This window comes from Setaria italica, chromosome VI (assembly GCF_000263155.2).
Source record: "Setaria italica strain Yugu1 chromosome VI, Setaria_italica_v2.0, whole genome shotgun sequence".
In the NCBI taxonomy this organism is placed as follows: Eukaryota; Viridiplantae; Streptophyta; class Magnoliopsida; order Poales; family Poaceae; genus Setaria; species Setaria italica.
Window position 1 is genome coordinate 27,601,536 of NC_028455.1, and position 11,107 is coordinate 27,612,642.

General features: G+C 44.4%; 2 protein-coding genes across 3 annotated transcripts; both read right to left on the reverse strand.

Annotated features, from left to right (window-relative positions):
* Positions 1-1,956: 1,956 nt before the first annotated feature.
* On the reverse strand, positions 1,957-5,730 carry LOC101761405 (ribosome quality control complex subunit 2). Of its 2 annotated transcripts, XM_022827358.1 has the most exons (8): positions 5,577-5,730; positions 5,188-5,451; positions 4,502-4,558; positions 3,975-4,040; positions 3,458-3,690; positions 3,149-3,277; positions 2,973-3,029; positions 1,957-2,313 (listed from the first exon to the last, which is right to left on the reverse strand). In XM_022827358.1, exons 2-8 carry the CDS (start codon positions 5,402-5,404, stop codon positions 2,239-2,241), a joined length of 834 nt encoding a protein of 277 aa, XP_022683093.1. In that variant the 5' UTR covers positions 5,405-5,451; positions 5,577-5,730; the 3' UTR covers positions 1,957-2,238. The 2 variants fall into 2 exon arrangements, with proteins under 2 accessions (XP_022683093.1, XP_004973495.1); XM_004973438.3 differs by lacking the exon at positions 3,975-4,040.
* Positions 5,731-6,563: 833 nt separating this feature from the next.
* LOC101761799 (ultraviolet-B receptor UVR8) lies at positions 6,564-10,698 on the reverse strand. Its single transcript, XM_004973439.4, has 11 exons — positions 10,539-10,698; positions 10,276-10,420; positions 10,055-10,165; positions 9,904-9,964; positions 9,709-9,827; positions 9,292-9,377; positions 9,010-9,211; positions 8,603-8,656; positions 7,582-7,692; positions 7,426-7,482; positions 6,564-7,005 (listed from the first exon to the last, which is right to left on the reverse strand). Exons 1-11 carry the CDS (start codon positions 10,574-10,576, stop codon positions 6,814-6,816), a joined length of 1,176 nt encoding a protein of 391 aa, XP_004973496.1. The 5' UTR covers positions 10,577-10,698; the 3' UTR covers positions 6,564-6,813.
* Between the last annotated feature and the right edge of the window lie 409 nt (positions 10,699-11,107).

An 11,107-nucleotide genomic window follows, 5' to 3' on the forward strand; every position in this document is an offset into this window, starting at 1 on the left:
CTCTAGTAAAGGCTGATGAAAAGGATAAAAGAAAAGGAAAATCATCCTCCAGCGGTCCAGTCCCCGACCTCAGGCATTTATCAAAAAAAGGTGCTCAACGGGTAAAAGCAATGCCCTTGGATCAACAAGCAAATATATTGAAGTTCATGGAAGAAACAGGTCTGGGACTTGATGAATGCATAGGGCAAGTCGAGACGCCAACTGCACCGCCCCCTGAGCCGAGATGGCCTTATGAGCTAGGCAAACCTCTAGTAAAGCCTTCAATGCTACGGAAGCTATCAACAAAGATGTACGAATTCCATCAATGGTACATGACGGTATCCGCCAACTCGAGGGAGATGATCGGCATGAAGGTAAAACCGATAGATTTTCACGGTGAAGGGGAGAAAGTGCTGTGGCTAGACTTCAAGGATATATACGAAGTGTACCATCATGATGCCCTGGACGTCTCTCTGATCAGCGCTTGGATTCTGTAAGTGTCCGTTTATTATCTCTACATGTAAATTTTGGCGTGCGTCACCGTACTAACTTCATCTTCCATTTCATGTAGGATGCCTGGTGCGCCCCACGTGGTCCGTCCGAGCGTCGTGGGCTCGCGGCAGCCTGGAGCACAGCAGTGCGGCATGAGGGGAAGCGCTGGTAGGCGGCGCACCGAGGGCTCGGTGGAGCAGCAGGAATTGGAAGCACCGGCGGGCGGTAAGGGCTCCCGCGGCGGCGGCCATGCGTGAGGCTTCGCCCGAGGGCACGAAGGGGGACCGACGGTGACAAGCGCGGCTGAGACGGGGCCCTACAGCAACGACAGCGGTCACGACGAGGCTCCTCGTAACGGCAGTGGCAGGGGTCACGACGGCCTCCGCGCCGGCCAGATCGACGCGGCGGCGCGCAGGATAGCGCGCGAGGAGAGATTGGAGGAAGCGTCGGCTCCCGCAAATACGCAGGAGAACCGAGGTTGGATTCGGGTTCTGTTGCATCAGACCCAGACTGGCCGTCAGAATTTGTTCTGAAAAAATTAAAATGTACCCTGACAAAATCATAATTGTCATGTTACTTTTATGGCGCCGAGGTTAAAAATAAGGCCTTGTTTAGTTTCCCCCAAATTCCAACTTTGGCACTATGCAAAAAGAAGATTTCCCATCACATCAAACTTGCAGTACATGCATGGAGTACTAAATGTAGACGAAATTAAAAACTAATTGCACAATTTTGTTGTACTTTGCGAGACGAATCTTTTGAGCCTAATTAGTCAATGTTTGGACAATAATTCACAAATACAAACGAAACGCTACAGTGTGCTACAGTGCTGGCACAGTAATTTTGGCACTTCAAAATTGGGCAACTAAATATGGCCTAACTCTTGATCAGGGCCTTGAATTCCAAGCCCGCTGCGAAGCACTTTAAGTGACAGCCACATTTCATTAGTCAAAAATTCCATCTCAGTAAGTATAATTTTCATTGATCAAAACTGTCATCACTACATAAAACACCACAATGGAGCGACAAATGAAGCTTTGGCTGCATAGAAACAACGCCAGAGGTCATGCCCGGTGCTTTGGCTGTTTATATGAACAGCAAAACTCAACTCCATTTTTCGGGTGGTGATGGATGGATGCAAGTAATCCACTGTCAGGCCTCTTCTGGACTCACTGTCTCAGTAGTGGAAGCATGGTAACTCCGTGTTCAATTTGTGCTCAAAATTTTATCTCGTCAATACCGTCTGGTTGTTCACGATCACGAGTAAACAGAGATATGCCTCGGACATTATCAGAAACAAATTCTGAAGCTCTCTAAAACCATGGTCCAGGTCATGACCAAGTATGTTATAGCTATAAGCCACGGCAAGCTATAGCGCTCATATGATCAATATCTAACGTAGCAAGGCCATTGACTAATGCTTAGCGTTAAGAGGTTCAAAAACAGCAATAGCTAGCTATTTAAAGCATCGGTTTCTATTCAAACTTCTTTGAAATAGCCATTGCAATGTACTGTACTACTTAAGATAAATCACAGTAAGGATTCAAAAGTGTTATAGCGCTAACAGCAGAGTTATCTCTTCCGTCATTTCAATTCAATCTTTCAGTTTCAGCAAACTATAACCAACTTTCGTTGAAACAGAAGGTACAACCAAGCAGAAGTTACTTTGCATATCATAATGATCTCACTACTAGCAGTTTCAGAGCATATAGCAGCTGAAGCTGCAACCAGCAAAAAGATCTGAGCACATTTTCTGCGGAAACCACTTCATCCTTTAGCTTTGCGCTGCTTTTTATTTGAGCCTTGTGCCTCTTGTTTCTTCTCCTGATGATTCCGAGACCTCTGTAAGAAATAACAGCAAAATATATCAGACAACAGTGGCGGGGCGTCCAGTTGCTTCGCAGATGAGATGCAATACATTACAAGTTCACATTCAAGGAAAACTCATTACATGTATTCAACATCCTAATATGTGGCATACAGCTCGAGATCACTCAACAAGGAAATGATAATAAGATGATATTGCACAAGCTTTGAGCTCAATAGGCTTCGCCAAATGACACCTAAAAAGCCTTTGACATGTGCTTCACCAATAATCAAAATGCAGTACTACTTTCAGTAGTTTTAAGCGTGTATTCAACATCCAAACGTGCCCTCCATGGTAGTCAGGTAGTGGGCTGCTTGAGATCATTCAAGATGAAGAAAACACGATGTTGCACAACCTTTGAGCTCAATAGGACATTCCAATCGATGCCTAAAAGCCTTCCACATGTGCTTCAAAAAACAACATGTGCAGTACCACAGTAATGCAGTTTCAGTTAACTGTATTCAACATCGAGATATGACCTCCACAGTGGTCTGCTGCTTGAGATCATCGAAGATGATGAAAGCATGATATAGCACAAAATTTGAGCTCAATAGGATTTTCAAAATGACTCCTAAAAGCCTTCGATATGTGCTTCGCAAAATATGCAAATGAAAAAAGGAAGTGATTCAGTTACCTTCTTTCTCCGATTTTGCCGCTGCCTACCTGAATCCTTCTTTGGTTTCTGTACTTGCTGAAATAGTTAACAAGCATGAACAAATTAATGCCAAAATTCTATACTGTAACAATTAAAATTAAATACATCAGTCAGGAGTCAGGAGGAAAAAGAATTTTATTACATAGTGCAATTACCTTAGCGAGAGCGATAGTCCGAGCATGTCGTTCAGCATGTGTCTCTTCCTCTTCCTCCAGCTCACCATCACTGTTGAGCATCAGCTTAAGCCTCCCTTCTCCTAGTAGTTTCTTGGACCGAGCATGCCTCTACAAAGGCAAACCAAATGGAAAGCATGAGGGAGAAAACGGACAGGAGCAGGAAAAGAGACTCCTACTGTCATACAAGGTTGCTTTCAATCTTCAGAATAGAAAATTGTTATCAATTTTTTAGGACCCTGCTCCTTGTTTTGCGCAAAGGAAACATTAGAATTCCTCAAAATTAATTACCTTTGATTTGAGATGTACCCTCACCATCTCCTCATTCAGGCACATGATCCTTGGACAGAGCTTGCACTTATACACAGATTTGCACTTCAGAATGCAGTTAGCAAAATCTTCCTCAACAGCATCATCTGTGTTAGCGGCACTTTTGGCAGAGCCAGCATTAGCACCAGAAGATTTCTTGACAGGCAAACTTATTTCATCGCATTCTTCACCTCTTGGGCTGCTGTGATCATCATCTGAAACCAAACCTATTCGTTAAAAATGTTCAACATAGAGTAACTTCAATAGCAATGGGCAGAATCAGCTCCCTTCCGTACTACTCGACGAACCATTACATAAATCAGAAACAAAGATAAGTACTGCTTGGATTTCATTTTTTTGAGTTAATTTCAGGAAACTACAAGTATTTGGGCAATGTAACATGAAACTACAATTCTGGTGACCATCACAAAACTACAACAACTTTGCCCCACTTAAACAAGGAACTGCAACTTTCACAAAAACAAGTTAAGGGACACACCTGTCATCAAAATAGGTAATAGTCCATGTCTATTTGGATGCCGGTTGGGCCCTACAACTGTTTTCTCTGAAAGTTGTACATGTTAATGAAAGTTGTAGTTTTGTGAAATAGCCACTAGAAGTTGTGCTTCCTTGAAATGTCACAAATAGATGTTTTGCGAAATTATCTAAACTATTTTTCATATCTAGTCATGATGCATGACCATATGACACAATCACACAAAAGGGTACAGACGTTGGTTATACGTTTACATTCATTTAGCTCTCAAATAGAGTAAATTAACCTACAAACCGTAATTCTCAGTTTGACAAGACTTCAGAAGTATCTTGATAAATCTCAGAAGTCAGAAATAATAATTCTGAGTGTTCTACTAACTACGAAAAGGCATCAAACAGCAGCTTTGCTACTAATAAAACAAACTTAGTCTAAACCATAATTGCCCACCATCAAAGCTCCTCTAAATTGAGGGGTAAATAAGTTAAAAGTCCAAAATTAATAAAGCGATGTATCACAACAAGAAAGAATACCTACAGATGGACCATCAACATCATTCCCAGAGCTTTCCTCACTTTGGTACCCTGAACCTGATAAACATGAGTAGAAGAAGAAGAAATTTGATCAACACTTTTCACATGTCACAAGTCTACTTCAGTTATTCCTGCATTTGAGGATAGGTTTCAATTGTTTATACATATACTGAAAAGATAACAAATGAACATAGAAAACATAGAATGAAACAGATGCTAACATAACCGATGAACGCGGCAGTTTTGCTTAACAAATGATGACATGCTGCTCCCTTATTCAGTTTCTCCATCGACTCTACATTTTCTCTTACTGAAAAATTGTAGTTAGAGCTAGCATCATATGCAAGCTGTATAGTGATAAGGCAATATTCTTTGTCAATATACTGACATTTCGCCATTGTTAGGTTGTAAATGTCACGTGTCCAGATTTAGTGCATACAAGGCCAAAAGTAGCCACTACATCTGATAACAAAGAGACAATGGAGAAATTAATTGCCACATTCGTCTACATGAAAAATGTGATGCATCCTCTCCTTCAGATGATATATTGCAGATTTAAGTAGACAAATTAAAATCGATGAACTAATCCACTTGCACTGACGCAAGACAAAATTACCCGGAGTAAACACAAAGAATATACGCGAAAGATCTCATCCCACGCTGTGATAATGTGGAGTAGCACTCACTTTCTTCTTGAATTTGTTGCTTCAGCTCTTCTTCCTCTTCTTCTCCCGATTCCTCCTCGACCGCTTCCTCTTCTTCCTTTTGCTGCTCCTCTACTTCGTCATCGCTTGCTGCCTCTTCCGCCACGTCTCGGTCCGAGTCCGAACCCGATGAGGAGGAAGACGAGGAGGAGCCGCCACTGTCGCCGTGGTCCTGCCTGAAGAAGCGCCTCTTTATCATCGCGGCCGCCGACGGGGGTTCTGGGTCAGGTGAGGTTTAGGGGAAATCTGCAGGGAGCAATGGAACGAGGGTCATTGAAAGGAACACGAACAACTAGGCAAGCCCAGCCATTACCAAAGAAGCCAGCCACATCCGCGTGCTGCAAGACGGCAATGAGTTCGAGGAACCAGACCTGCGGGACGAGAGATGGCGGCGGCGTGGTCGGCCGGCGACGGGGCGGGGATGCGTCGCGGTGTGTACTGGACGGTGGTCAAGCCGTCGATGTCAAGGAGAGGGGACGCGGCGGCGGCGGCTAGGGCAGCTGGGCAGGGAACGACGCGCGCCAGTAGCTACGCCTCAAGTACCAATCCGTTACCTGGGCTGGGCCGTATCCAGCAGAAGGATATATTGGCCTGTCGTATCGGCCCAAGCATCCGAAAATTCCTATATTCATTTTTGTTCCGAATACTCCCAAGATACTTATGTATCCGTGCAGCAGAGGTAGGAAGCAGGAAACTGGTGGTAATTTTTTCGATGGATATATGATAGATTTTGGAGGTTGAGGTATTTCGGGGGCGTTTGGATATTAGGTGCTAATCTTTAGCAATGTCACATCGGATGTTCGTATGTTAATTAGGAGGACTAAACATGAGCTAATTATAAAACTAATTGCAGAACCTCTATGTTAATTCGCGAGACGAATCTATTAACCTTAATTAATCCATCATTAGCAAATGATTACTGTAGCACCACATTATCAAATCATAGACTAATTAGGCTTAATAGTTTCACCTCGCGAATTAGATTCCATCTGTACAATTAGTTTTGTAATTAACCTATGTTTAAATACTTCTAATTAGCATCTAAATGTTTAAATACTTCTAATTAGCATCCAAATAGCATCCAAATATTTAAATACTTCTAATTAGCATCAAATAGGAGAGCTGTCCATACGGGGCCCTCGGGTGAAATGGAACTTTGCACAGCTACAACCTAATATTTTGAAATTCGAGCAAGACAGCGTCGGAACAAAAGTTGCCCATCTCATTTCGATGCATATGAACGCTTCTGAAGAACATCAAAAGGAGAGCCACTCAGTACAGTGACTTTCAGACAAAAAAAAATGACCTCATTGGTGATCATAAAATGACCACCGAATGGCAAATTTGGGAGCAGAAAATAGAAAACACAGGAACACAGATTAGTTCATCGAATATATTGCCGAAATGAAAACCTCTCATTTATCTCTGCACAAAGTTCCCTTCCCGAATGTTGTTCTTCGTTACCAGACTCAGCTCATACAGTAAATCCTCTTTTTTTCTTGACAGCGTACAGTAAATCTTACGATCCCTAATGTTGCATAGCTTTATGCTTATTCTTCGATCACTGTAGTAATAATATACTTGTCAAGTTCAGGAGTGGCCCGCAGATCAGTCGTTTGCCACGTTCCACTCAGCGATGGCCAGGGTGTGCCGCCCGCCGCAGGCCACGTACTTCGCCTGCCACTGCCCGTCCGAGCTGGTGCTGGTCTTCGGAGGCGGCAGGTCGATGGGAACCTCCAGGGGGTGGCCTGTCGTTACTTTCCTGCCGTAGCCCAGACGGCCATGATCACCCCTCCCATACTGTCAGCGCAGAAGGGTGTCACAGATAACATGAGCAAGAAAGCTTGGAAAATCAATAATGCTAACTGAACAGTGGTTATGTTAAAACTTCTATATAGCATGTGTCTTATTGTTTAAAAAGCACATCAACAACCTTAGTGATCTTTAAAGTCTTCAAATATTTTGTATTTAATAAAGCAAGATTCAAGTCTGTTCATCTTCAGTGTCCATGGGTATGTTTTTCAGAACAAAAACTGTTGCAGAGAAGTTTATGTAAATTTGTTGCAGAACTTGTAATTAACCTTTGGTGGTATTCTACCAAAAAAAAGGCAGTAAAATGCTCAAATGATCGAAAGATATCCATTTATATATGCTAGCTCTGACGTCCAAAAGATACTTGCAAAGCACACGATAACCAGCTAGTGACAAAAAGGTACTTACAGAAAACATTCGGCCATCTCGAGTTAGTGCAACTGAATGGGTTCCTCCACATGATACCTGCAAACATGGAATGAGCCCTGATTCTCAACTTGGAGAAGAAAATTGAAGAGGGCAGCAGACTAAGTTAACATCCCAGGAACAGTCAAGGTGTATTACCTGAACAATATCCTCTCCAGCTAGAAGCTCAACCTTTAGGGGCACCATGTGACTACTCTTATCATCTCCAAATCCAAGCCTCCCATGTTCTCCTCTCCCCCAAGCATACACCTACACGTTAACACGTACGCAAAAACAAATGAGTGATTATGCTTAACAGTGGACTAAAACATGATTTTGCTCGTCATATATGAAAATGGGAGATAAATAGATGATGCAGTTATAGGAAATACTTGTTGTCAAGATGAAAAATGATGAGTGTAATAAATCAAGGTTACGATCAGATCAATTTGCTCATTCCTTTAAATTTACAAACATAGCAGAGAGACCTAAGTGCATATCTGCTTTTCCCAACACAGCACACATGTGTCAAATGTACAATGTTTGTTTCTAAATGAAGCCACAAGCCCTCGCTGTTGTCCATTTAAAACAAAACCATCAAAAGTGGCCTAGTTAAATTCATTTCTCAACATGCACCCTTGCCATGCTCCCCCAATTATTCTCTGTCCTATCTTCCTTAATATGTAGTACAAACTTAGCCTGCAGCACCTTATATTTTTTTATCATCATTTTCTTGTGATCAATGCCAGTGTCCAACCGGGTTAAACATATTTCTATGGCATCAATATTGGCTTTGCAGAAACTCCAGAACAAGGTACACGTGAGCTGGACCAGTGTAACTCAAGCTAAACTTGAGTCAGTAGCATTTTTTGAACAATGGTCTGCATTTGGTTCGGATGAGCTCAGCATGGTTATTGGTTGACAGTTGACACCCTACTCTAGATTACTTTCACCATATAATATGTATAATAAATAATTATTTTCATAGATCTAATTTGGACATCTTTCAAGCATGCCCTGAATAAACAGCAAGCCTGAATTTGCAGTCCAATGTAACATTACAACAGCCTTCACGAATGCAATTTCATAGGATGCAAGAATAGTCCGTTGCCAATTAAATCTTTCTCATCTGGTGGCTTGGTAGAATAAAGCAGTATATATAAAAGATGGCAAGTAATACCTCTCCCTCGTTAGTCAGTGCAGTTGAATGCCAACCTCCAGCAGCAATGTCAACCTGCAAATAGACATAGGGGTACATGTAACAAGTGAAAATTCAGGAAACCAATGTGCAGTTAAACTATCAATTTATCAGCAACACCAAACATATTATTGCTAATGTGCGACGATTATAACTTGAAGTCCTGGAAAGAGCAAACTTGTTAGCTGAATGAAGCTTTACTCCTTGCAGGTCAATTTTAGCTGGGGTAAAAGAACTAAGATTGGAAAAAAAATCATTTCAGTTAGACACCAAGGCAGCCTTAACTTGCTTGTTTGGTAATGGCTTGAGAAACTCTACATCTACACTGATATCAGACTAATTTAGAATGAAACAGAAATTCAAAGAAAAAAGAAATCAGCATGACTAACCAGTAAGAGATCAGATAGCCCCTCAACACGGATAGGTTGTGATCTTGGTTGGGTATCTCCAATTCCCAGCTGACCATACTCATTATTACCCCATGCCCACAAAATTCCATCCTCTGTTAGTGCCAAATTATGGAATGCGCCTACAGCAATCACCCTCACTTTCTGAAGGCCTTGCACACGTACTGGTGTAGATATTTGCTTGCTGAAAAAGACATATGGTCAGCAACAAATTCAAGGAGAAAATAACAAAACAAATTGAAGATTTGGTGTATGGCACCGTACATATCACCAGGAGGCCATGGCTGCCCCCAAGTCCAGACATGACCTTCTTGAGTCAAAACCACAGAGTGTGTGCCTCCAGCAGCTACCTAGAATTAGCAAATGAATAAGCAACCCAAAAGATAACTAATGGAAATCATGAGTGCAGGAGACAAAGTTGCAGCATCATTCGGAGACAGGAATAATTCATATGGACAAGAAACATTATAAAAGTTCCAGTTCCATCATCATATAAATTATCCCATATGTGGTTCGCAACCAGACTACTTCTTTGGCAACAAAGCATATGCCAAAGTGACAACTGACAATACCATCCACAATTTGTAGGATTCCCTACAACCAGAGCACGAACCAAAATTGCTAAAGTTTCAAAATATTCTCACTGATGTTAGCACAGCGCAGGAATCAAAGTCCACTCACTTGCCGGACTTTGAGCTTGGGCGCGCACCGCTGTGGGGTCGGGATGTCCCTCCTGAGCGCCCTCGTCCCGTCCTCCTTCCTCTCAGGCTCCTCGCCACACTGCCCGTACTCGTTCCCCCCTGCACCATCGACGCACATTGCATCAAACCAACCAGAAATCGGTCACGGGCAGCGCCAGGAAGTGGGTTCACTTACCCCAGGCGTACGCGCGGCCCTTGTCGTCCACCGCGAGGCAATGCCACCCGCCAATCGCCGCCTGGAACCAACGAAACCCATAGGGAGAGAGCTTGTTTCATCAGCAACACGGAGGTATGAATCTCGCGGGTAAAGAGGAGCCGAGGCGCACCTGGACGATCCTGACGCCGGCGAGGGCGTCGACTGGCCCCGGGGAGCTCTCCGTCTTGGTCTCCGGCGGGTGCCCGAGCGTGCCGCGCTGGTTCCATCCCCACGTGAAGAGCTGCGCACGGCAAGGAACCCCAAGCAAACGGGTCAGAACTCAGAACGGGAGGCTCGCCGACAAACGAACAACACGCGAACGGTAGGCAGCGGTCGGGGAAGGGGACGCACGCGGCCGTCGTCGCAGATGGCGAGGGAGTTGCGGCTGCCGGCGACGACGGCGGTGACGTTGTAGGGCTCCAGCGCCTCCACACAGTGGGCCCAGTCCTTCTCCTCGTTCCCACCCATGCCCATCTGCCCGTCCTCCCCGGAACCCCTGCAAGCACAAACCGAGGAAAGAGAGAAATCAACGGTGGCCGCATCGCGAGAAACGGAGTCCCCCGAGAGGCGAGAGAGAGAGCGCGCGCTTGCGCGCGTCGGGAGAGCGGGCGCACCAGGCGAGGACCGTGGTGGCGCGGGGCGGCGGCGCCATGTCGGCAGAGCACCGCGTCGGAATTGCTCGGTGTCGGCGGGAGCGAAGGGAATGGGGACAGGGGCAGGGCAAGCGCGTGCTTCTGCGGCCGGGATTTGGGCTCTTCTGCCGCGGCGGGTGCGTCCCCTGGGCTATCTTTCTGGGCGCGTGTCCGTGCCCGGGGGGCCCGTGCGGCGGCGGGACCAGCGGTTGGGGGTTTTTGTGCTCGGCGCAATAGGGTTTTGGGTTGGGGGGCAGCGTGAGGTGGATTCCACGGCTTGCTGAGTCACCCAAAAATCCAGATTGGTACTGGGCAGAGTAGGCATTAGAAAACGAAAGCGGGACGGTGAGGATTTTTCTATATTTATGAAAATAAACAGCTACTCCCTCCGTTCCAAGATCGTTTTAGCTTTTCTATTACTATACCTCTAAATATAGGATATGTCTAAATGCATACAAACACCTATGAATCTAGAAAAATCAAAACGATCCACAATTTAGAACGGAGGGAGTAAAAAATAACATTAAAATTAGTTCAATCTGAAAACTTTT

What these genes read in the sequence shown, in the direction of transcription:
- LOC101761405 (XM_022827358.1), bottom strand. Translation starts at nt 5,404, where the DNA reads ATGATAAAGAGGCGCTTCTTCAGGCAGGACCACGGCGACAGTGGCGGC. An exon ending in TGTTGATGGTCCATCTGTAG is followed by an intron (nt 4,041 to 4,501) that starts GTATTCTTTCTT and finishes TACAACTTTCAG; the next exon opens with AGAAAACAGTTGTAGGGCCC. An exon ending in GGCAAAATCGGAGAAAGAAG is followed by an intron (nt 2,314 to 2,972) that starts GTAACTGAATCA and finishes TATTTCTTACAG; the next exon opens with AGGTCTCGGAATCATCAGGA.
- LOC101761799 (XM_004973439.4), bottom strand. Translation starts at nt 10,576, where the DNA reads ATGGCGCCGCCGCCCCGCGCCACCACGGTCCTCGCCTG. An exon ending in GCCACCACGGTCCTCGCCTG is followed by an intron (nt 10,421 to 10,538) that starts GTGCGCCCGCTC and finishes TTGTGCTTGCAG; the next exon opens with GGGTTCCGGGGAGGACGGGC. An exon ending in CTGGAGAGGATATTGTTCAG is followed by an intron (nt 7,483 to 7,581) that starts GTAATACACCTT and finishes CCATGTTTGCAG; the next exon opens with GTATCATGTGGAGGAACCCA.